Source organism: Octopus sinensis, linkage group LG12 (assembly GCF_006345805.1).
Source record: "Octopus sinensis linkage group LG12, ASM634580v1, whole genome shotgun sequence".
NCBI lineage: Eukaryota > Metazoa > Mollusca > Cephalopoda > Octopoda > Octopodidae > Octopus > Octopus sinensis.
In genome coordinates, this window is record NC_043008.1 from 49,769,456 (window position 1) to 49,797,442 (window position 27,987).

The 27,987-nt window shown below is 36.8% G+C and overlaps 1 protein-coding gene across 1 annotated transcript; it reads right to left on the reverse strand.

Moving 5' to 3' along the window:
* On the reverse strand, positions 1-27,969 carry LOC115218112. The gene is made up of 7 exons (XM_029787901.1): positions 27,895-27,969; positions 20,381-20,600; positions 16,751-16,947; positions 12,426-12,513; positions 4,727-4,932; positions 3,708-3,801; positions 1-285 (listed from the first exon to the last, which is right to left on the reverse strand). Exons 2-7 carry the CDS (start codon positions 20,433-20,435, stop codon positions 5-7), a joined length of 921 nt encoding a protein of 306 aa, XP_029643761.1. The 5' UTR covers positions 20,436-20,600; positions 27,895-27,969; the 3' UTR covers positions 1-4.
* Positions 27,970-27,987: the final 18 nt, after the last annotated feature.

The window sequence follows — 27,987 nt, forward strand, 5'->3', positions numbered from 1 at the left end:
CTTCTTAAAATAAAAAAGCAAACACAGAATTCAAAAAGGTGAAAATTCTTACTTTGGATATGTCAAAAGATTTGCTACTGTCTTTAAAGTATATTTCAGCCTCACCAATGCCTATTTTTCCTATATTAGTAAAAGCAGAGAATGTTGGGAGATAAGCTAACTTTTTGAATGTTAGACTTTGTGAAGAATTTGTTCCACTGCCAGTCACTCCAACAGATATCTTTATTTCTTCTATATTTTTAATTAGTTTGGATAGAGAGCTTAGTTCTATTTTCCACTCAAGATCTAAAGAAGAAAGGAGAAAATGAAAAGAGCAATGAAAAAATTAAATAGTAGCTGTGATACATTAACAAAAGAAATGTGCTGCAAGAAAAATGATGACTTATTTGACATTTAGAGATTTGAGTTATTCGTCAGCAGAAAACGACTGATTTTCTTAACATTAACCTTTGTGTCTTCATGTTTCTGTTGAAATATGTTTAATTTCATTTAATTTTGACAATAATGAAGAATTTATTAAGTAACTTTGCCATTATTAAGCTGATGTTTGGAATATGAATTAACATGGAATTTTAATGAAAAGTTGTCATTAAGGTCACTTTAAAACAAGGAATTTGTATCATAGAACTAGGGTTTGTTTCAGGTTGTTTGGTATAGAATGGGTTAAGAAATAAAGGAATGGTAGTTGTAATATTTGTACTTATATTTAATGAGTTGAATAAGTAATAAAAGAAAGAATTATCATCAATCTTTTCTAATGAGACTAAACATTTATAATAGAAAATGACAGGCCTCATGGAGACAAAGTGGCCTAGTTCTTTTTGAGTATTGTGCTTCATGGAGGCAAAGTGACTGAGTTCCTTTTGAGTATTGGGTCTCTCAGTGGCAATGACCAAGACCTTTGGCATTATGTCGTACATGAGATGAAGACCCATCAAACTGAGTAAAATTGCAGTCATGGCAGGTACCGGTTTTATGCAAATGACACTAATACCAGTGGCACATAAAAGCACCCGTTGCACTCTTGGGGTGTTTGGCATTCAAATGGACATCAATCTGTAGGAAACCATGTCAAATTAGACTGGAGTCTGGTGCAGCCTCCCAGCTTACTAGCCCTGGTTAAACCGTCCAACTCATGCCAGCATGGACAATGGATGTTAAATGATGATGGTGAGGAGGAATTTGTTGTATGTATGTAGCGTATGTGAATCAAGAAATAAAGAAATGGTAGTTGTCGTTAAAATCACTTTAAAACAAGGAATTTGTATCATAGAACTAGGGTTTGTTTCAGGCCGGTTGGTATCAAAAAGGTTAAGAAATAAAGGAATGGTAGCTGTAACATTTAAAGTTGAGTTATGTTTAATGAGTTGAATAATTTATATAAGACAGAATTATCATCAACAATGTTTACTAATGAGACTAAACATTTTAAATATAGAATTTGTTGTATGTACATTATGTATGTGAATCAAGAAATAGTGAAACTGTCAAAAGATAACAGCAGGAATACCTCATAAGTCAAATCATAATCGCCTGTTACAATAAGAATAATCACTTGGAGAGACAAAGCTGAGGGATGAAAATGGGCATTAAAAAGATAATTTTCATTGAGTATCTAAAGACACAAGGTTTCTATAAAGAGCTAAATTCCAAGATTTTTATAAGCCTGCCAAAACATTTTAGAATGTTCCATGTTGCCCTTAGGAGCTGTGGGATGACGTCAGCAGCTGGGGAGCTGACCAGAACTTGGGGCTGACCGGAAGGGGCAGCAGTGACGCGTGTGCAGGTAGGGCAGGATTCTGCCTTTCGATCGAGGTCGCTGAGTGAGTAAGACAGGCCAGCATGTTGTTAAGGTTGGGAAAAGCAGCTGCTATTTCTAGCGTTCGGGTCGAGCTGTGTTGAAGGATCCACTACCGCTGAAGGGTCTCTATCTGAGCGAAGAGAAGGAAGGTGCCTTTATTTCGAATCTCTCGCATACACCACAAGCTATTTCGGCTCTCCATATAAGACGTCACCACAATGGCGGCGAAAATCAGGATCGCCAGCAACATTATCAGACCCTTTAATGGTGAAGGTGATGTAGTGACCTGGATGCGTAAAATCAGGCTGGTGGCAAGATTGCAAGGTATAAGCAATGTGGCAAGTCTTATGGTGCTGTATTTGGAAGGGAGCGCGTTGACGCTATATCTTGAGATGGACGAGAAAGAACGTCTGAGTGAGGAAAAGATAGAGCAACGTCTGAGGGATGCCTACAGAGAGTGTGAGTACACAGCTTTTGCTAAGCTGGGTACGATTAGATGGATGGGAGGACAGGTGGACGAATACGCGGCAGAAGTTCGAATGTTAGCGACGCTGGCTGGGTTTACAGGAGAAGGGCTAGAGAGAGCAGCATGACTGGCGTTCATAAATGGGTTCCCTGACGATGTAGGGATTCACCTACAACAATTGACCGGGTGTAAAAAGATGGTGCTGAGCAAACTTGTGACTCAAACCCGCGTGTTGACGCGACACTGGGCGGATGGCGGTGACGGTGGAGTGCTTCGATAGACGACGATTGTGGAGAGGGGGAGAATGATGTGCCTGGCTTGAGAAGATCTCGACACGCAAGGCGCCCTCCTGGATGGATGGTGGACTACAATATGGAGTAGAGAGATTGTGATCTTTAAGATCAGGGTGGTGTGTGGGACGACGTCAGCAGCTGGGAGCTGACCAGAAGGGGCAGAAGTGATGCGCGCGTAGTTAGGGCAGGATTCTGCCTTTCAATCGAGGTCGCCGTTGTTAAGGTTGGGAAAAGCAGCTGCTATTTCTAGCGTTTGGATCGGGCTGTGTTGAAGGATCCATTACCGCTGAAGGGTCTCCATCTGAGCGAAGAGAAGGTAGGTGCCTTTATTTCGAATCTCTCACATACACCACAGGAGCAAAAGAGCTTTTCTTTTTGTCTGACATTGCCTCTCAAAAATAGATTTCAAAAATAATTGGCTGGAAAAATGTTTGTATGTGTTATAATGGAGTTCAGAGATGAAACAGAAATAGTTCAGGTCAATACTCTCAGTTATAGTATTATTATCTAAAATATTTCAGATTTGAGGAAGGCTATCTGCATAGCATCACAGGCAAGTGTCTTCCACTATTGCCCCTGGATTTAAAAGACAGAAACTGAAATCACTCACACACACACACAAAGGTTGTTTTGTCCCCTTAACATCATACAGTAGTTGTAAAATGAGCATCACCATCATGCAAGCTGTGTCCTTTGTATCAAACCTTCCACAAATTATATACTGACCATAATGAAATATTACAATATTTGGAAACATGTAAGGGTTGGTGACAGGAAGAGCATCCATCCATAAAAAATCTAATTAATGAATTCTCTTCTGATTCAAGCAGGCATGGCAAAGTAAACATCAAAATGCCATTGCCACTACCATCACCACCGACAACTATAACTGGATATATGACAGAATCTCAATGTAGAGCTATGAAATATTGTTTAGTTTTACATCTTTCAGTTGGAATCTGGTTTTGGAGTTTGGAAGATTAACTGTTGATGGTAAATCAACACAGCAGCATGAATCATTTAGAATTCACCTTGCTCACTCTCTTTTTTTATCATTAACAACTTGTAAAAGCCACACAGGCAGCAAGGTAGAACTACTTCATAGTTTCTAATGAAGTGACATAAGAAATGCCTTCTCTCAACTTACCACTTCTCAATGAACACTCATGGTAAGGATTACTTTGTTTAAGAAGATAAATACAGGAATATATTTTGGAAGTTTCCATGTTTTTCAGTTTGATCTAAAGTAAAAGAAAAAAGCAACAAAATTATGTCTCAGGAATTATATAGGTTTAGACAGGTGTCATTTTGTTCTGGATCCAGTAATTAAACGGATGAGAAATAATTAACTTATCCATCCACTCAGCAGTTCTATCTCTACAAATATTGATAGCTTTATAGATAGTCATCAAGGCCATGTTTTCAGCAGCTGAACAACAGATGATGGTAGCAGAGAAGGAACCTGGTCTTGTCATCTTAGTATATTCATCTTGAAAATATTATTCTATTCTAAATCATAAATTCATGTAGAACTGAATGTAGAAATAGAGAAAACACTAAGTGACAGTTAGGTAAAGAGAAGAAAGAAAAAATGTTGACTGTTAGGAAGGATGGGGTCATTGTAGGTAGGATAGAGAACAGATAGTTCCAGTAGCATCTTTCATAACACAGAATAAACAGCAAAAAGGATAAATGGTAAACTTAGGCCTGGCATGAAGTGAACACAGAACAGTGATGTTAAGTCATTCATCCAAACTATCTGCTTTCTAGAAGAGGAAAGAATAATCATCAATGCACAGCAGTGCGTTTTACTGAATTATGTGTGGGCATACATGTATGTAACTTATTTTATTTACTCAAATCCAGAAACCCTAAAAACAAGTAATAAATTGGTTTCAAATTTTGGAACAAGTTGAGTAAGTTTGTGGGAGGGGATAAGTTGAGACATTGAACCCCAGTGTTTAAATGGTATTTCTGACACTGAAAGAATGAAAGACAGAATTTGTATTCTGAATGTAAAGATGGATGAAATGCCACTAAACAGCTAATGATTCTACCAGTCTGTCACGTTGAAAACAAGTAGTATATTGGAGTTGAGTCAAGCAGTTATACTCTTTTCTAATTGAATAACTAACTAATTCAATAATTAATATAGGGTTTACTCACAGTCTTGTCCAGCCAAAATTTTCCTGTTGTCGATAACTCTAGTCTTGACTTTGTATTCATTTTCGTTGGAAGAAAGAACGGTGCATTTGTTGTTTTAGAATTTGCTCTAAACTTTAAGTAGTTTTTATCATAAGGCTTTATTTCAAAAGAATATTCGTAATTGTCATACGTCTTACTATGTATAACTGACATGTTCCAGTGTACCCCTAGAAAGTAACAGAACAAATTTGCCCATCAGTGAAAACATTTCAAAATAAATGATCATAACACAATAATTGTTTTATAAGAAGAGCGGATTTAAAATGAAATTATTAGAATATGATTGAAAGCCATTTACTTTCTCTGCTCTTCCAATACAGATTAGGACACTTCTTTTCATGTGGAAAATGCTCAAAGGATGGGTCCACCAAGGTTCAGTCCTCAGCCCCCTCCTATTTATCATAGTCCTCTAGGCAATAACAGATGAACTCAAGACAGAATGCACATGGGGGCTCCTCTGTACTGATGACCTTGCTCTAATTGCCGAGTTTCTATCAGAACTAGAGGAGCAGTTTCAGGTGTGAAAGCAAGAATTAGAATCGAAGGGCTTTAGAGTCAACCTAGCTAAAACCAAAGTCCTAATAAATAGGAAGGCAGACAAACCACAAATCCCTTCAGGTAGAAGGCCCTGCTTGATATGTAGAAAAGGCATAGGTAGAAGCTCTATAAGATGTACCCAGTGTAAGCTATGGATACATAAGAAGTGCAGCAATATCAAAGGAAGGCTAACTGGGAAGATAGTTTTTGTATGTAGCAGATGCTCAGGAGCAATAAACCCTGAAAATGTGCAGAGAGCAACTTCTGCCACATTCCAGGGAGAAAAACAAGTAGTTGATAGCTTCCGTTACCTAGGTGACCAAGTCAGTAGTGGTGGTGGGTGCTCTGAAAGTGTAGCTGCTAGAATAAGAATAGCCTGAGCAAAGTTCAGAGAGGTCCTACCTCTGCTGGTGACAAACGGCCTCTTGCTCAGAGTAAAAGGTAGACTGTATGACGCATGTGTACAAACAGTCATGCTTCACGGCAGTGAAACATGGGACGTGACTGCTGAGGACATGCGTAAGCTTGTAAGGAATGAAGCCAGTATGGTCCGATGGATGTGTAATGTCAATGTACATATTAGACAGAGTGTAAGTGCCTTGAGAGAAAAGTTGGACCTAAGAAGCATCAGATGTAGCATGCAAGAGAGATGACTGCACTGGTATGGTCATGTGGTGAGAATGGATGAGGATAGCTGTGTGAAAAATGCCACACCCTAGCAGTTGAGGGAAACTGTGGAACCTGAGGAAGACCTAGGATGAGGTGGTGAAGCATGACATTTGAACATTAGGTTTCACCGAGGCAATGACTACTGACTGAGACCTTTGGAAATATACTGTGCTTGAGAAGAACCAGCAAGCCAAGTGAGACCATAACCTGTGGCCTATGACAGGAGTGTAACCAGCCCACTTATGCATACCTTTCCTTCATTGGACACTAAACTCTGCTTGTGAAGACCTGTTGAGGCAAGTAAAATCAAAATCAAATTCGATGACAGCACCGCATGACTGGCATCCATGCTAGTGGAGCGCTAAGAGCACCATCCGAGCATGATCGTTGTCAGGGCTGCTGACTGGCTCCCATGCCGGTGGCACGTAAAAAGCAGCATTTGAGCGTGATCGTTACCAGCATCGCCTTACTGGTACTTGTGCCGGTGGCAAATGCAAAACAATATTCAAGCGAGGTCGTAACCAGTGCTGCTGGACTGGCTCCTGTGCAGGTGGCACATAATAAACACCATTTGAGCATGGCCATTGCCAGAACCACCTGACTCACTCTCATGCTGGTAGCACATAAAAGCACCCACTACACTCCTAGAGTGGCTGGCATTAGGAACGGCATCCAGCTGTTGAAATTCTGTCAGATCAGATTGCAGCCGGGTGTAGCCATCTGGCTCACAAGCCCTCAGTCAAATCGTCTAACCCATGCCAGCATAGAAAGTGGTCGTTAAACAATGATGATGATGATGATGAACGGCGAACTATATATGTAAAGAAGGTTAATGTCTTATAACAGGCCTTCCCAAATTTTATTAAACTGTAACCCCTTTTCTTTCATTAACACTTCATCATACCCCTTTCTATGATTCAATGCTCTCTTGCTAAGATTTAACCACCCCATCTTTAATGTACATATACTTAATATTAAGCTAGACTAATAAAGCTCCAAATAGATTTATGGTCAAAGGTGATTACTTGAACTTTTAGTACATCACTTCAGTCACACTTGTATAATAATAATAATAATAATAATAATAATTGTGTACAGTGCTCAGGTGCACTACAACTCATCTAAAGTGTATATATAATCAGGTGTAGTTTCGGCGGATTTCGGAAAGCATGAGGGCCTTAAAAGATGCAGTGTCATGGCAGTCAACAACTGACGCAGGCAGTTTATTCCATGCTTCAGCAACTCTGAGCGTGAAAAAATGTTTCCGAAAGTCATGGGAGCTGTATTGTTTTCTGACTTTGTAGGCATGTCCACGTGTGTTAGACACATGAAGATCAAAAAGGTGTTCAGTGTTGTTGTTGGTGAGGTGGTTGATAACTTTGTGGGTGTTTACCAAGTCCGTCGCCAAACGCCGGAGCTTCAGTGAATCCATGCCCAGGGAAACAAGGCGCTCAGAATATGGTAGGTGTCTGATGGAGGGTATGCGTTTGGTTGCACGTCTCTGGACAGATTCCAGGAGGTCAATGTTCTGTGCAAGATAGGGGTTCCAAACTGATGATGCGAATTCCAAGTGTGGTCGTACCATAGCTGTATACAGTTTTAAATAGATGGCTGGAGAGCGGCTAACAAAAGACCTGCTGAGTGATGCCAAGACACCCTCGGCCTTCCTGACAATCTTAGAGATATGCTTTGACCAACGCAAATCACTGCTGACAGTGATGCCTAGGTCACGCTCGCAAGAGGATTTCTTGATATCAGTGTTGTGGAGGGAGTAAGTGAACGCAGGGTTTTTTCTCCCAAAATGCATGGTGGTACACTTGTCCACAGCCAGTTTCAGTTGCCAGTCTGTGATCCATTGCTGCATTGTGTCTAGGTCTGATTGCAGGAAAGAGTTGTAGACATCAGGATCTGTCCTCTTGATTTCAAGGTACAGCTTGATGTCGTCTGCATATTTCAATACTATGGCATTCTTTAAATTGGCATCTATGTCGTTAATGTATGCCACAAACAAGAGGGGACCAAGGACAGATCCCTGTGGTACACCCGATGACATCTCATATGGTGTAGAGTGCTGTCCTAGAACTGTGACTACCTCCTTTCGGCTGAGGATGAAGGATTTCAACCAGTTAAAAAGGTCATCCCCAACACCCATTGCAGAGAGTTTCACCATAAGCCTTTTGTGTGGCACAGAGTTGAAAGCCTTAGCAAAGTCAAGGTAGACAACATCCACCCATGAGCCACTGTCAGTAATCTGAGTAATGTCCTCAAGGAACTCGACAAGCTGGTCACTGCAGCTGGAGTTAGGGACAAATCCATATTGTGAGGGTTGGATGAGACTGTGAGAGCTCCAGAAGTTCCAGAGTGTTTCTCTGACACACGATTCCATCAGTTTTGCAATACAGCTAGTGAGACTGACTGGGCGATAGTTGACAGGTGATGTGCGGTCGCCCTTTTTGAACAGAGGAATGACACTGGCAGTTTTCCACTGCTCCGGAGTAGCACCATTGTTGAGACAGTACTGGAAGAAAATAGAAAGCTGGTGTAAAAGGAAGTGCCTGCCACGTTTGAGAAGCAGGTATGTAACTCCATCGAGACCAGGGGAGGCATAGTTGCGCTTATTTTGAAGGTGACGTCGCAGCATTGCAGGTGTAAATTCCATAGTTGTTATGGAGTTTGCTGTTAGTGATGGTGAAGATGGTACATTTTGACTTTCAACAGTGAATATGTTTGCATAGTACTCGGCAATGAGTTCTGCGCATTCCTTGGGGTCGTCAGTGATCTGGTTTGTGTGAGGGTTGCGAAGAGGGCCCACTGGAGAGTGAGGTCTCTGCTTTGAGTGCATATTTCCAGAAAACCTTGCTGTCAGGATTGGCTGCTATGCACTGTTCAAATTCAAGCACTGCTTTTTTTGTCACTTGCTTGCTTGAGATGGTTGGAGGATTTATTCCGCTTCTTCCTGTTGGTGTCTGATTTATGCAACCTGTATTCCCGTTCAGCAGTCCGACGTTCCCTCCTGGCAAGTCGGACCGCTGAAGTTTCCCAAATTGCCCTTTTGGGGCGGTTCTTCTTTTTTGTTTACGTGGCACAGATGCTGCACATGCTGCCCATATTGAGTCCAGGATACTGGAGTATAGTATTCACATCTCCAGAGTTGTAGAATTCACGCCAGTTTGGGTGCTGTAGTTCAGTGTGGTACAGGTTCCAATCTGCTCTCTTCCAATCGAAGGAAGCAGATTGTAGATGGTTCAGGTTTTCGTTGCCCGCAAGAGCCAGATTGGCGATGATCATAGCATGATCAGAGTCACCTAGAGGTTCCTCCGTAGTGCAATTGATAACCGCTTCAGGAGTTGTGGTGAAGAGCAGGTCCAAGGTGTTGTCGCCTCTTGTTGGAGAGGTGACTACTTGTGACCAGTTTGAGTCCAGCACAAGCTCAACAAAATCGTTTGCACTCTGTGGCCAATGGAAGGTCTCCCAATCGATCTCAGGATGATTGAAATCGCCTGCAATAAACACATAAGTGGCTGTTTTCCTGGCAGCAGCTCGGAGGACATTGCAAAGCTGTGTGTCCCGATGGTAACTTGGGGGACGATAAACAACGCCAAGCAGGAGTGTTGACATGGTCATACACACGTCACAAAAAAAAACTTCTTGTGATTCGTTCAAATCGGCACAAGGAATTACCAAAAAATTTGAACGAACGTAGACCATCACACCACCACCACGGCGGTTAGTGCGGTCCTTACGGAAGAGGTTGTACCCCGTAATGTTGAAAACCCCATCACAGAGTAAGGAATGCGCCCATGTTTCCGTGACAGTGATGAAGTCAGGGTCAACACTTCTGACGTAGGCGTTGAACAAATGTATTTTGTTGCATAAACTGCGAGCATTTAAGGACAACAATTTGTACCCTGCTCGCAGTTTATGATGGTGTGTAGAGGATGGCAGGTTGTTCTGGCTTAGTTTCCCTGAGTTGCTGTAGTCTTTTTAGTTATTGTGGGTAGAGAGCACTCAGACCAGCTGGTATCTCTCTTCCACGTTTCAGCAGTCTTGACAAATCTCCAGATTTGTCCATCTTCCCGAAGACTGAAGCTTTCCTGTAGAGCTGAGTTCCTATTCAGGGAAGCCACTAAAATAATGAAATTATTGTATACAGTGCTCAGGTGCACCGCAACTTGTCAGAAAGTGCATATAAAGTACATGCAGTAATGTAAAAATGTCTGGAAAGTGAACAATGTATGAGTCAGATACATGCTTGTGTGTGTATGGAGGGCAGAAAATCAGGTGTAGTGTTGGCAAATATCAGATAGCATGGAAATTTTGAAGGATGCAGTGCTCTGACAACTAACAACTGATGCTGGCAGTTTGTTCCATGCTTCAGCAACTCTCAGCGTGAAAAAATGTTTCCTGAAGTCATGGGAGCTGTGCTGTTTTCTGACTTTGTAAATATGTCCACAGGTATTAGACAGGTGGAGTTTGAAAAGGTGCTCAGAGTTATTGTTTGTTCTTATTCATTATGTCACATATATACTGATGTAGCTACCAGTTTCTAGTAATAGTTTCTATATATTCACAAGCACATATGCTGTTTTCCCAGCAACATGCAAGTTTACATATGTCTAGTTATAGATGTGAATAAATCATGTGATTAACAAACAGCCAGGGCATTACATATTGCTACAAGTGCAGTAGCTGTCTTTATTTCATGTATGGAAATACTCAAAATTTTGAGAATATCTTTTAAATTGAATTTAAGTTTACTGTTTATAAATTTCATGCCATAGATAGTATATAATCAGTTTTGTTTAATTATTCATTTAATTTCATAGTCTTTTAATATTGTTGATTTGTTCTTGTTATTGTCATCATTATGATTGTGAACAACAAGTAGTTTCTAATAATTACATATCTAAAATTATTTTAAGATTTAATATTTAAATATGAAACAAAGATTAAAAAAACTGTAAAGATGTATCTATTGCTCCTTCCTATTGTCCCCTTGCCCCAGTGGCCATATAAATTTTCACACACTTCAAGGTCAGTATCACCTACTTTGTGAAACACTGCCTCATTGTATTGAAACATGGGTGGTGAATGCAGAAGATTTTTATAGAGTAGAATGCTAACATTTACTCAAAAAGGTTTCCATTAAACAGGAATTTCTTGTGCAACATTAAATAATAAAAAAAGACTGGAAATAAAAATAAAGCATATGAGAAGGATAAGTTGTGCAGAAATATGGAAGCATTAAATTACCTGGACAGTCAAAATGATAATGTCTACAGACTAATCTGTTCTTTAGGACATTCTTCTAATATAGAGAAAATAGTTTTAAATAATTTCAACCATTGTAATTTATGAATTAAAAAATTAACTTCTGTCAACTGGTTAATCAGGCTAGAGTAAACTATTCTATGCTGATGAGGTCTAATAGACTGAAATATGCCCATAGTTATCCTTTGTTTCAATTTTGGATGAGGTGCTCCTATATTATGTACATTAACTTTGAGTATTCATCTAATTTTTTGAAATTATTTCACCTTTTCTTTGAATGTTATTAACAATTACTATAGAATTTTATTTTCTCTTCAGTTTAGTGTGAAATTTTCACTTAATTTAGAATATTCTACATGAAATTCAGTATATCATCTTTATAATTTATTTTATATAAATCCATGCCATGGGTCCATTTGTGTTATCAACCTTAGCTCATATTTTTTATTTAATTATAGAAAATATACCAGCCTAAAATTATTTGTAACTGTTTTTACATATTAAAAACATTGTAACTTGGAGTAACTAAGCTATACCAATGCCTAACAGACAGAACACTCATCGTTGCACTTCTCACCTGCAAATTAGTTTGAAAAATTAATTCTAAATTTTAAAAAATGATCTCCCCTTTTCCTTGAGAGTTGCCAACAATTGCAACTAGATTTTCATTTTCTTCCCCTACATAAAAAGGAAATTTCAATTAATTAAGAATTGTTTGTATGCATCAGGTAGTGTATCAACCCTTAGATTATACAATGTTTTAAACTCAGAACAATCTTTTTATATCCATTTTCATGTGTCAACATTGATTGGAAAAGTTGTCGAAAATTTCACTAATGACATGTGATTGACTGGAGATATTGATTTTACTGCTGTTTTTCTTTCTTCTGCTGACTACACAACTGTGGATTGAACCACTAAATGTAGAATAATGTGTCTTTCCTAGGGATTGAATAGCAACAATAAAATTTGAACTGATAATATTGATCTTTGTTGTTGAGCATATTAATCTTACAATTATTATGCTTCTTTGGGTGTGGGTGTGTGGGGTGTGGAGGGATGTGGTCTGTGTGTGTGTGTGTGTGTGTATGTGTGTGTGCTGTATACATGGATTTTAAAGATGAATGCAAGAAAAAGAAAGAAAAAAGAAAAGAATAAAATCATTTTTAAAGGAAAATCTTACATCTTTCTAATTCAGAATCAACTGTTGAACAATCTGCCTGGCACTTAGCAACATACATTTCATGAAGATGGTGATTTTGAACAAATGCCTAAAACAGAATGATTCAGCAAAGTTAACAACAGAGCAATATTTAAAATAATTTGATGATGATGATAACAATGGTGATCATGATGACTATCACGATGATGATGATCATCATTATCATCATCATGATCATGAGGTTATTCATGACAATGACAGTAAAACTTTTATAGTGTACAGCTTGTATTATGTTTCTCAATCCAAGATTGCTTTGAAGCTGTGTACACACACGTGCACACATTCATATATGAATATGTATACATATGTGTGTGTGTTTGTGTGTGTGTGTGCATGTGTGTGTATATGTGTGTACTCATGTATAAGTATTTATACACACACACATGCATGAATATACGTATATGTGTGTTAATGTTTCTCTATGTCTATGTTTATGTAAGGTCCTATATTTTTGTGTGCGTGTGTACATTGTTATGCATGTATATGTATGTGCATATACATCTCTCTATATATATGTTTATGTATGTATATATATGTCCGGAGGTGGTTAGTGTTTGTATGTATGTGTGTATGTTTGTAATTAAACATTCCCTATTTAAACAGTGAATAACAAACTCTAAAATAACAGTTTGAAAACCACTTTTATCATTATCTGGTCACAGAAGCCTCCCTATAATTTTAGGCGCAGGTGTGGCTATGTGGTAAGAAGGTTGCTTCCCAACCACATGGTTCTGGGTTCAGTCCCACTGTGTGGCATCTTGGGCAAGTGTCTTCTACTATAGCCGAGGGCTGACCAAATGTTTGTTTGTGGATCTGGTGGACAAAAACTGGTATAAGTCTGTCATGTATATATATATATATATATATATAATATATATATATATATATAGATATAGATATATATATATATATATATATATATATATATATATATATATATATATATATATACATGTATATATATATATATTTGCGGATCTGGTAGACAAAAACTGGAATAAGTCCGTCATGTATATATATATATATATACATGTATATATATACATGTATATATATATACATGTATATATATATACATGTATATATATATATATATACATACATACACACACACACACACACATATATATATATATATATCTTATTATAAAAGGCAGATTTTATCTGCCTCCCTTTGTAACTTATAGAAATCTACAATATAGGATTTCTTCAATTACAATTTAGTTAGCATTTTTAAGAGTAGAATGCATCGGGTCATGCCAGGTCCAGTTTTTAAAATTTAAACTCCAATTAAGCAAAATTTACAGAAAACTCACATTCTGGTGTGTATGTCAAATGCTTTTCTTAATGTGGTTTACACCACACGCACACGCACACACACAGTGTGCAACGAATAAAATGAAAGTAAATAGCGACAGAGTGATTTGAGGAAGACTAAACAGAAAGTATTTAAACCACTACTCAAAAAATAAAAAAACACAGCAAACAGAAACAAATAAATACATAACGATTTACTCCTCACACAATTTCTTCAATTAGAGTTTACCTAAGATTTTTGAAAGTACTCCATTCGGTCATGCCATAATATATTTCTTTCAATTTCACAAAATTAAGACAAAATTCGAGAAAACTCAATATTTTAACATTTCACTCTGAAAGCATTGGCACAGGAGTGGCTGTGTGGTATGTAGCTTGCTAACCAGCCACATGGTTCCGGGTTCAGTCCCTCTGCGTGGCATCTTGGGCAAGTGTCTTCTGCTATAGCCCCGGGCCGACCAATGCCTTGTGGGTGGATTTGGTAGACGGAAACTGAAAGAAGCCTGTCGTATATATGTATATATATATAAGTGTGTGTGTATATGTTTGTGTGTCTGTAGTTTGTCCCCCTAGCATTGCTTGACAACCGATGCTGGTGTGTTTACGTCCCCGTCACTTAGCGGTTCGGCAAAAGAGACTGATAGAATAAGTACTGGGCTTACAAAGAATAAGTCCCGGGGTCGATTTGCTCGACTAAAGGCGGTGCTCCAGCATGGCCGCAGTCAAATGACTGAAACAAGTAAAAGAGTAAAAGAGTAAAGTACATGTGTGCATGCGTGAGTGTGTGTGTGTGTGTGTGTTTGATGGGTTGTGCGACACAGAAAGTGTGGTGTGTAAGTGAAGTGCTTTTGTTAGTGTGTGTAAAGAGACAGACAGAGTGAAAGACAGAAATAACTGAACTTTTTTTATTCACTTTTTGTAGTGAGTGACTGAGAGAGAAAAGAGAGAGAGAGGTTATGTATGCATATATGTATGTATGGCTTCAGTGACACACACACAAAAACACATACCTACGTACACCTAAAGCACGCACACACACACACACACAAGCGGAGCGCGAACTTCAAAATTTTGGTAGTATTAATTTGCGAGCGTACTTCTAAGCGTGCGTAATTGAAAGTTTTTACTATGATATCATCACGTGCGAAAAAATTCGAAGGGTTTTGAACAATTGAGATACACATGTCACACCTGTATTGAAACCATTGCTAAGCTGCCGTAATTGCTTAATTAAGACTTTGTTTAAATTGAAAGGGGCAAATATGTGACGAGGTTGAAAAAAAATACCCCAGAAAAAAAAATGTACTGCTGGTATTTATATAATTCACTACTATTTTGCTACAATGTCATGAAAAAGAAAAAATTTAGGTATGTAAATCGAATTCGCCACTCCCTTTTCCCCGTTCGCGTTTGTGTAAAAAAAATTATTATTGAAGTTTTAAAAATTATTTACTTTGTTCAAAAAATATTAATATTAATTAATTTTCAAGAATTATTTAATTTTATTCTGTAAAATAGTAATTAAATCATTTATCTATAAATCCGCGAGGTTGTTACTCAGGCACCTAGAATGGTAACCTTCAACTAACACTATCTCCTCCGAGACCCTGCGGCGCAAGTTGACCAAAATTGAGAGTATGGTAGAAGAAGGGTTGCTCTTCCTTCCGTAGAACATAAAATTCAAATCGGACCATGTTAACACCAAAAATTATTTACATCAAAAAGATGCTTTTTTCTATGAAAATCCCTATTTTTTACGATTTTTTCACTGCTGTGTTGCCACTTTTCGGTGTATTTCGACCAGAAAAATGTTCACAAAATTTTTACTTTTCAAAATTACAATTCCAGCGGGTTGAAACAAACCCGAGCAACGCCGGGCGATACTGCTAGTATATATATATATATATATATATATATAATATATATATATATATATATATATATATATATATATATATATATATATATATATATATATATATATACATACACACACACACACACACACACACACACACACACATATATATATATATTATATATATATATATATATATATATATATAATATATATATATATATATATATGTATATATGGACTGATAATATTGATCTTTGTTGTTGAGCATATTAATCTTACAATTGTTATGCCTCTTTGTGTGTATGTGCGTGTTGGGGGTATGTACGTGTGCTGTATACAAGGATTTTAAAGATGAATGCAAGAAAAAGAAAGAAAAAAGAAAAGAATAAAATCATTTTTAAAGGAAAATATATGTATATATATATATATGTATGTGTGTTTGTGTTTGTTTGTCCCCACCACCATTGCTTGACAACTGTTGTTGTGCATTTACATCGCTATAAACTAGCAGGTTGGCAGAAGAGACCAACAGAATAAGAACCAAGCTTACAAAGAAAAATTCCAGGAGTCAATTTCTTCAACTAAAAGCTGATTCTCCAGCATGGCCATAGTCAATTTAAACAAAGTCTTAATTAAGCAATTACGGCAGCTTAGCAATGGTTTCAATACAGGCGTGACATGTGTATCTCAATTGTTCAAAACCCTTCGAATTTTTTCGCACGTGATGATGCATATAGCTTTTATTGCATAGTTCAGAGATAAAACTTATACAAAGGGCATTAAGTTCAATTCCTTATAGATGAAAACTTTCAAGCTCTTTGCATCCAAGTTTATATTCAAATATATGAATACCTGCAAAGAAAGCCAACTGTTACATAACTTTTGCTTTTCTGAAACAGCTGTCAAGTGAAGACATTACATAATTTCTTTATGTTTTTCTTTTTTTTAGAATGTGTGCTATGCTATTGGTGTTATAAAATACCAGTTTAATCTTATTTCATTTAAAATAGAATAAATTTTGATAAAATAGGTATATTAGTGTGTGTGTGTGTGTATGTGTGCATGTGCATACATATGTGTGTATGCGTGTGTGTTTTAATTTACTTACCTTATAAGCCTTAGGGTAAGGTAGCTTAATATAACTTGGTTTTTCTTCATCATTCAATTTAAATGTAATTTCAAAACATTTAGGATCTTTTGAAGCTGCCACTTCTCTTACGAATTTCTTGTTAAGAATCATGCGAACTGAAGAGCGATACACCACAGTATGACAAACTTTTACATCCCATATTGTGGCATGAGTATCTGGCAAATAGAAAAAAGGGAAACAAATTTATCTTTGTAACATCTAAAAACTTTTACAATACAATGTGAATAGTTAGTCAACTGTTCTATTCCAATATTCAGTTATTGGTTTCAATCAGATGCTGTGGCCGAGCTGGTGCACCAGTCTAGTTATTCAAAGAAAACTAGTAAAGAACATGGAAATTGTTTTTGAAAATAACATGAGAATATGAATAATCATGTAAATTTGGATTCTTTACTAATTTTTTCTAAAGAAAATTTTCTTTTCCCTTTTTGCATGTTTTTTTCATGAATCAAACTTAAATTTGAATCTAGGTAATTTTTTTAACAACATCCACTCTAATTTCATGACTGAGTGGTTGATGTTAAAGCAGCAGAAAGAGTTACTTAATCACTATGGTCAAAATTTGTCTACCATTGTCTTTTACATTTCAATGTCCTTTAGATCAATGCTAAAATGCAAAAAGAAAAATAAGAGAGAGAGAAGTCAAAAAGCTCTCAACAAAAGAATAATTTCTCAAATGAAACTTCACCACCTCTACATCATTATTATCCTTGCCATCATCATCCTCGTAACCACCACCACTACCACCATAATCATCATCATCATCATCACCACCACCACCATAGCCATCATATGGATGGATGAATGGATGGATGGATGGAAAAGTGTTAAAGGTTTCTGTACAAATGTTATATAATTTTTAAAATGGGTAAAAATGCACAGTTACATTAGGAGAAATATGGTAATATTTCATGACAAATTTAATTCATTTAAATCTATCCAATGTTATTAACTTACATAACTGGTTTTATCCATTGTAGTTGTGGATTTATAAAGTGAAAGTAGCTATAGTGTTTGCAATATAAAGGGTTAGAGTTTTGTAACTGGACACACAACTAGGGTAACAAGATAAAACACAAAATATGAAAGGATATGGCCTTTAGACTGTAAGGTTAGGAAGGGTACATTAGAAATTTGAGTGACAAGATAGGATTTTTAAATGAAGGACTGCCCTAGAGAGATTGATAGGCAGATACATGGAGAGAATCAGCAATATAGGTAGATAGATTAATAATTATTCTTTCATGTAAGACAAGGAGTGGTTAGTTGAACTTTGGTTTCAGGCTTGTCAAAAATATTTCAAAGTGCCTTCTTTAGTAATCCATCATGATTACTAGCAACAATAACCAAATAGCCCTTATATTTTGGAGTGCCTACTTTGGTAATCCATCAAGATTACTAGCAACAACAACCAAATAGCCCTTATATTTTGGAGTGCCTACTTTGGTAATCCATCAAGATTACTAGCAACAACAACCAAATAGCCCTTATGATAAATACAAAGACACAAACATAGATACACACGTTCATATTTACTCATACACACATACATATATTCTCATACACACACACATACATAATGACTTGCACCCATGCACACATGAGTTAATGGTAGATTGTATATATCAAAAACTATGTGAATATATGTGTGTGTGCGCGTGTGCATGTGTGTCCATACAAGTGTATCCTAAGTTGCCTGAAATTGTTTGTCAATTATTCCAGCAAGGCTTTTATTTCATAATAAATTTTCTTCCTTTATTTGTTCATAGATGTTACATGGTAGAATCTGAGCATTTGTAAAATGGAAAAATCTTTAAATTGGGTGGTTCCATTTCAGTATAAGTTACTATGTGTTCCTGTTTCTTTCTTTCTTTTTTTCTCCCCTTATTTCTTGCTTGTGCATCATCAATTGTCCACAAAGTGATAATCCCATCAGTCTGATGCAGTTTCTACAGTTTGTTATGGCATAAATTGAGTATAAGAAGTTGCAAGAGAAATTTTATTTTACTTTGAAGACATGTCTGTGCTTAAATTTGAATTCCAAGCTATCATTTAAGTACAGACATGTACCACAGTTCAGGCTACCACATTTAGAAATCATGGGGTTGGGCAATTGTTTGAAAAGCTTTGCTGAAAGTTAGAATATTCTTGTAAGTCTTTGGTTACCTTTTGTTTTCAATAACAAATTGATTTTCTAGTAATTTTTCCATGTTTTGATTTTCAAGGTTCGTTGTTTTGTATGTAGTTAAATATTTCACAATTTCTTGGTTTAAATGTAGAGACATAAAGTAAAACATTTTGTGAGGGGCTTTACTTTTTACTTTTCTAAGAAAATGGAGATATAAACATTTTTACTCTTTCTATTCCATTCACAATAAGATTGAATGGAAATGCTCTTTCAATTAGTATTTCTTTCAGCTCTTCCAGTCTGTGTAAATGGCTCATGCTGGTTTACCATATGCCACATGGTCATGGCAGATGAGAAGGTATCTCACGTAGATAGAAACTGACTGGGACTATGTTCAACTGGTCACCCAAGAGGACCCAGAAATATACTGATAAATGCTAAATAAAGCAGCATGCTGCAACAGCACTTTCCCTCACACTTGATCTGGCCTTTCAGACTTTGATTATGTTTTTTTAACATTTGACACAATCGTGCAAATCCTTTCTGCTAAGTTGGAGGGAATGTTTGTTTTTCTTTTTCTTATGTTTAGAATGAAGGATATAAGAAGATATTGTTTGGAATCCATGGTTTTTGTAAAATTTGACCATTTTACAAATGTTCAGACTCTACCACAGAACAATACAAAATGAATAAAAAAACCCTGCTTGAATGCATGACAAACAATTTCTTAGACATGGATGTGTGATTTCAGACACACTTCCATGGACTAACACACCCGTATTCATATAGTATTTAGATATAGCATTATACTATTAACCTCTGTGTGTGTGTGTGTGTGTGTGTGCATCTTAATATGTAAAAGAAAACACTTTTTTTTTAAAGGTACCTAAGGACCATTTGGTGACATTAAAGTGAGAGGAGGTTGAAGTCTGTAATAGGAATGCTCTCTCTGATGGATTCCTACTTTCTATCTCTCTACCAATTATGATGTTTTAACTGAGATCACTTTCACATTTATGTTACTATATTTATGTTGCCTTTGTCTATTTATATTGAAAATAATGAAGAATTCAGTAAAATAATGTAGTTATTTTCAAGCTTATGTTTTAAACTCAAATTAACATGAAATTTAGATGCCAGGTTTTAATTTCAAGTACTTTAAAACAGGTAGTTACTATCATATAATCAGGTGCAATCTCAGGTGGTTTGCTTTTAAGAAAGTTTGAACCAAGTAATAGATGAAGTCCACCACCCAAGAATAGGAACAAAAATGAACTCTACAAGCAGCTTCTACAAATCTCCACATATGAAGTTCCACTCCACAGTCTCTAGTCAGCCTGAGACTACTGTGTAAGACAGTAATCCAAGGTACCATACAACAGAAAGTGTCCTGAAAACAACTTTTTGATCAAACACAGCCATGATTGCACAAATAAATATAAAAAACAAAGAGGACTTACTTGTAAAATGGATTAATATGAAGACTAACATACTTGAAAATGATAGCAGTAACATGGTGGTAGATGGAATGAAGTGAGTATTCTTAACAAATAGTGGTTTTCCTTCTATTTCTTTGAAGATCTTTTGTAAACAAAGTTGATTAGAATTTCTATATCAAATGTTCTTAATGATGGGTATTATTAATTTCTTTACTTTCATCTGTTGAACTGTATTTACAAACTGTAAAGGAGAAAACAGAATAAATTATAGCCTTTTGTCAGTTGATATTTCAATCCTATAATCCTTTCTAATACAGAAATATATCCTGAAATTTTAGGGGAAGGGACTACTTGATTACATCGTTACAGGGACAACAGCATCGGTTGTCAAGCGATGTTGGGGGGTGGGGGACAAACATAGACACACAAACACACACACACACACACACACATATATATATTATATATATATATATATATATATATACATACATATACATATATATGACGGGCTTCTTTCAGTTTCCGTCTACCAAATCCACTCACAAGGCTTAGGTTGGCTCAAGGCTATAGTAGAAGACACTTGCCCAAGGTGCCATGCAGTGGGACTGAACCCGGAACCATATGGCCTATTTATTTATTTATTTATTTTGAAAAATTGAAATTTTACAAAATCTTTTCTTTCAGAACCATAATCTCCATATTTTCCAATGTATTTCGCCAAAAAACATTATTTAAAAAAAAATGGAATTTTATGAAATTGGGTGGGGGGGTTTACAGGGGAGATTTAAATTCTGAAATGCAGATTTCTTTACCCTCAATATAGTGTGTTCCTGTAAGAATAAAACACCAAAAAAAATCGCAAAGGGGGTGTGGTCCATGATCTTTACCTCCGCCAAGATTATGTAACAAATTATGCTTTACACTTTTATATTTAACTTCTGGTGTCTTCTGCCTTTCTATTAGAAACGTTTATCTGAGAATTTACTTAAAGTGAAAAATAATTGTATGCAACAGATAAGTTGTCTTAATTACATATATTGACCGAAATCTGTAGTTATGCCTTTGAATCAAACACGAAGAGATTTCAGTATAAACTTTCAAAAAGAAACAAAAAATATTCCATGAATCTTCTCAGCTGCAAAAGTCTTTGTACCAATGATGGAAGTTTTTTCTTACCTTTTTGCTGAATTCACAAACTGACTGGCGGGAATAAAATGACTTGTTAGTTTTCATCTCTGTTCATATATATACACACGTGTGTGTGTGTGTGTGTGTGTGTGTAATGTGTGCCATAAATCTCTATCTATCTATCTATCTATCTCTTTCTCTTCCTTCACTGACACTACCCCTTACTTCCACTCCATTTCAAACCATTTCAAACCATTCAATTCTTTCATCCCTCACTGTCACCAACTCTTAGACACACCCTTGCACACAAGTCTGTCCTCCATAGGGAATTAAGATGGCATTACTTTCAGTACTGACCAGTTCTATACTACATACACCTACGCACACAAACACACACACCCACACACACACATGAACATAAAACCCATTCAATAAATGCTTTTTAGCCACTCTTTGGCAGAAACACAAAGATTTCTTTTAGACAATAGACACTCCCTCCCTCACTCTCCAGCACTTTGAACTCTGTACCAAATTATATTTAAAGAAGACTTCAATAAAAAATCTCTAGACATATTCTTGACCCCGTCCTTCCCCTCCATCCCAAATTTTTATAAATTCAAATTTTACTTCAAATTTTTATAAATTCAAATTTTACTTCAAATTTTTATAAATTCTTACTGATAAGATGAAATTCATCAAAACCAATAATATTTTCTTTATGTAATTTAAAAAAATCATTTTTATGAAATTGCCTCTTAAATTGAAATGTCTTAGACTTACTTCTGTGCTATTTCTACCTCCATCTTATATATATATATATATATATATATATATGTATACTCTTAGACACACCCACACACACAAGACTGTCCTCCATGGGGAATTAAGATGGCCTTACTTTCAGTACTGGTAGCCAAGATCAAAGAAATGTTTGAAGAGCTTCCCAGGGACACAGTGAAGAACGCATGCACTAGGTTCCAGAGCTGGCCACTTGATTAGATCGATATTTAAATTATCTTATCCTTGTTTATATAAATTTTATATATGTGTGTGCGTGTGTGTGTGTGTGTGTAGTGAGAGACAGAGAGAAAGAGAGATCAGTTAGTCATCATGACTGATTCACAATAGTTTCACATGATCAGTCTATTAAGCAATCAATCGCTTTCAAGTTGTGATATGGTTTAGTCTTCTAGAATATTCTTCTTGCACCCTATAAAAAACTGCTTTGGTATCAAACTCTTTGCAGCTGAGTGACATGTGCCTCCATTCTTGCCATCTGATGTTTCCAGACATTTGCACAGACAACTCTAGGTTCTTGGACAGACCAAACTGAACATTCACACAATGTTTTATAAGGAACTTCTTCAAATGCTTTATTCTTCTTTCCCAGTCTGTAATTATTAATGTTGTTAGTTGTAAATATCCCATGGTGATCACCTTTGTGTGCAATGGTGACTATTTCAGTTAAAATTTCATGGGTTTTGCTTCAATATTCATGCAACCAACGAAATAGATCTTCATTCACCAACTCATCTATATCGATCACCAACTACACATGGTGACACCAACATCATGACTGTTGCTCAATGTTCTGTAAACACTGTAAAGGCTGTAAGATGTGACATGGTCAGCTGCAATGGAGTGTACAAAAGTGTGGCCAACAGGAAGGGACACAGCAGGCATTCTGACTGCATCTGATTGCCCTCATCTTTGAACAGGGCCTTAGGCTCAATTTGGATGCCTGTATGAAGCTGTTGAAAACTGTGATCAAACTGATGAGGCTTGCTGCTGGAAGACCATGTGTATAGCAGCAGGATTCGACACTTTGCCATATTTCTGAAAAGAGAAGTGGTTGCTGGAGAATTTCTACAACTTTACCAGCTCCAATTTCTGGCTTCCTAATTCACTTGATTGTACTCCCATGGATTACTATGTGTGGGGTTTAGTTGAGAAAGACACCAACCACTCTGCCACCAGTACTAAGGCCAACTTGGTGGCCAAGATCAAAGAAATGTTTGAAGAGCTTCCCAGGGACACAGTGAAGAACACATGCACTAGGTTCCAGAGCTGTCTTCAGACCATTGTGGAAGCTGAGAGCTGCTACTTTGCATAAATTATCATCTCTCAGCCATAACCTAGTTAATGTTTTTTTAAAATTTATTTAAATACTTTTATTTTGGGATGGGATATAATGTTTTCTTTTCTCTCAGTACTAACATCCTGTATCATCATCATCATCATTTAATGTCTGTGTTCCATGTTACCATGGGTGGAACATATATATTTATATACATACACACTCACACATACACGCACCTAGAGAGACAGACAGGCAGGCAGACAGATCAATCAATTGATAGATAGATCTATATATATATATATATATATATATATATATTATATATATATATATATTATATATATATATATTGATCAAAATAAAAACATGATGCGAAGGATTCAGCGGTACATATGTTTCGGGCCTTTATTAGACAGATTTATAACAATGCATAATGTATGTCTGTGGCCTTCTTCAGCCGCGCACAACAGCTTCCACAAGGACATGTGTTACATCAAAAATTCTTGGTTGGGGATGCAAATCCTCCCATTCGCGTACGACATAATGCGGCAGCAGCATAGAATTGAAGCGTCCATCTCTTATCCATTTTTCCTCATCCTACATTGAGAGAAGAAAGAGATGGACGCTTCAATTCTATGCTGCTGCCTCATTATGTCGTACGCCAATGGGAGGATTTGCATCCCCAACCAAGAATTTTTGATGTAACACATGTCCTTGTGGAAGCTGTTGTGCGCGGCTGAAGAAGGCCACAGACATACATTATGCATTGTTATAAATCTGTCTAATAAAGGCCCGAAACATATGTACTGCTGAATCCTTCGCATCATGTTTTTATTTTGATCAATTTACTCCACCACCTACACCACCAAACGGTATACACAGGTGCTTATAATTATCAAGTACTCACCCCAAATTTCTATATATATATATATATATATATATATATACAATATGTAGTAAGAAGAGAAAAATGTGGATTTAAAAATCCAGGCAAATACCAATAAAGCACTCAGTTTTAAATGAATTTGGATAACTATATCAAACAACAGACACCAGTAAATGCAAGTAGAAAACATCCATGTATGACAAGTAGATCTAAATATCCTTTAGAAGAATTTCAAGAAATTCAGAGACAACAAAAATACGTATGGAGAAAATCAGATCTTTAAATGTAGAATTCACTTACAAAGCTAACAATTGTTTCTATTGTGTTAACATATTTAGACATTCAAATTGATATTTCTGAAAATACATGTTTTTTCACTCATAGAGTACATGTGATCATTTGCATATGAGCTGTAAATCATTTTATTAGGAAATTTTGGTTCTGCTTTATTAGTATGTTGGCAGCCACCAAGGAGTACATCATCCAGAAGATGGGGACATTACATATATGGAAGTTTAAATTTTTTAACCCTGACTGGTAATGCACCCCTGAAACGGCCATAGATGGGACACCCTCCTATTTTTCGGATCCTTTTTATTTACTGTTCTTAACCTTGGTATCTTGTGTCACTTTTATCTCATATTTTAGAATGTATTAGAAATTTTAGACAATTTAGAAGATCTGCCAGTTTGAAGACTGATATTTTTATTCCTATATTTGGACACATAAGAGGTGCAGCAATATCAAATGAAGGCTAACTGGGAAGATAGTTTTTGTATGTGGCAGATGCATGTGTACAAACAGCCATGCTACATGGCAGCAAAACATGGGCTGTGACTGCTGAGGACATGCGTATGCTCGCAAGGAATGAAGCCAGTATGATCTGATGGATATGTAATGTCAGTGTGCATACTCGACAGAGTGTCAGTACCTTGAGAGAAAAGTTGGACCTAAGAAGCATCAGATGTGTGTGTAAGAGAGACAACTGCGCTGGTATGGTCATGTGGTGAGAATGGAAGAGGACAGCTGTGTGAAAAAGTGCCACACCCTAGCGGTTGAGGGAACCTGTGGAAGAGGTAGACCCAGAAAGACCTGGGATGAGGGGGTGAAGCACAACCTTCGAACATTAGGCCTCACTGAGGCAATGACTAGTGACCGAGACCTTTGGAAATATGCTGTGCATGAGAAGACCCAGCAAGCCAAATGGGACCATAGTCTGTGGCCTATGCCAGGAGTGTAACCAGCCCATTTATGCATACTTTTCCTCTATTGGATACTAAACTCTGGTTGCAAAGACCTGTTGAGGTAAGTGAAATTGAAATCAAAATCAAATTCGATGACTGACATCCATGCTAGTGGAGCACTAAGAGCACCATCCGAGCATGATCATTGCCAGAGCAGCTGACTGGCTTCAGTGCTGGTGGCACATAAAAAGCACCATTCGTGCATGATCATTACCAGCGTTGCATTACTGGCACTTGAAAAAACATTTGAGCAAGGTCGTTGCCAGTGCCACTGGACTGGCTCCCATGCAGGTGGCACATAAAAACACCATTTGAGCATGGCCATTGCCATTACCACCTGACTGGCCCTCGTACCGGTGGCACGTAAAAGCACCCACTACACTCTTGGAGTAGTTGGTGTTAGGAAGGGCATCCAGCTGTAGAAACTCTGCCAGATCAGATTGGAGCCTGGTGCAGCCATCTGGTTTACCAGCCCTCAGTCAAATCGTCCAACCCATGCCAGCATAGAAAGTGGACGTTAAACGATGATGATGATGATCAACCTCCCATTCACTTTGTGCCCCCTATATTTATCATGCATAACTTTTTACATGTAATCCTTATTTATATGTGATTTTATATGTATTTTTATATACTTTTATATTTCTTCTATATTTTTATTTATGTTTGGTTTTATCCTTTATATTCTTGGAGAATTTTTACGCCTATACATGCATCATTTACATTGATGTATATAAATATATATGATTCAATTACATTGATTGAATAGCTTCCTTTATGTGTTCAGGAATTAGGTTGACTGCCTAGAATATGTGTTTTCATTTTCCTCTATTTTGTATTTACAGCACTCTGTAAATCGCCCATACTTTCTGTAACATACTTAATATTATATATATATATATATATATATATATAATATATATATGTGTGTGTGTGTGTGTGTGTGTATGTGTGTGTGTGTGTGTAAGGGTGGGGGTAGCAGGAACTGTACCAGGTAGCCAAAAGTGAGGCTGGGTAGCAGGTATACATAACCAAGGACGAAGCAGAAAAGAAGAAGTTTGTCAATGTCCAGCAATCTGAGGACCAAAGAATTGAGGTTTTTTGGATTGCAAGACAGTGTGTGAGAGAAAATTGTGATGTCACAGGAGAGAAATGTGTCCGCATGGATGATGGTGCATTTGCTTTTAATGATTCGGAAAAGAAAGAGGCTTGGAGAAGCCATTATGAAAGACTGCTGAACATGGAGAATGAATGGGAGGAGGAGAGCCTGCCAAATGTTGACCCAGTAGATGGACCAGCTATTTGAATAGACAGCTCCCTGGTAGATAAAGCATTTAAGGGTATGAAGCCAAGAAAAGCCCCCAACCCATCAGGGATCACTGCTGAGATGCTTAAAACATCTGTTGGTGTGGGCTATGGCCTAGATTTTGCAGGGCATTTAGTGGAATACAATAGACATTGCTCACTTTGAATTATTGGAAAAAGGGAAAAGTATCACCACAGAATTCTATTTTGCCAACAACTTGAATGTGTCTATCAACTTTTGCTCAAAACAACAATCAGATCCTGTCAAGGGAGAGGAACTCATCCTGCAACATGATAAATAATTTCAAATTTTGGCACAGGGCCAGTTGTTTTTGAGGGGAATGACTAGTCAATTACATCGACCCCACTACTTGACTGGTACTTGTTCTATCAACCCCTAAAAGATAAAAAGTAAAGTCAAGCTTGGCGGAATTTGAATTCTACAACATAATGCATAGTCGCATTCAGTGAAGATAAGCTAAAATTTTTTTTTAAATGGATAAACTCATTGGGCGAGGAAGCTCTGTCTCACCCTCTCTAATCACCAGACCTAGTGCCATCTGATGTTTACTTATTTAGATCACTTGGACATTTTACCAGTGTAAAACTATTCAAAAGCAGAGACAGTTTTGAAACACCATAAACATTTTCTATTCTGAAGAACCTAAATTTTTGCCTGAGAAATCAGAAAAACTGGTTTAGAAATGGTAAAAATGCTATTCCTTATGATGGCAATTATATTTTGAAGGAATAAATATATTTACGATATGAATTATGATAATTTGAACTCATTACTCAAAAGGCAACATTACTTTTTGGTAGCTCTGATATAACGAGGGAAAAGATTCAAAATAATTAATGATTTAAGAAAGGCTGATTAATAACTTACATTTTGTCTCCAAGAATTTATCTCTTGTTTCCTTTTTTCCTATCTTTTTATGTCTCTCCCTCACTTTGTTTACACACACACAAATATATATTA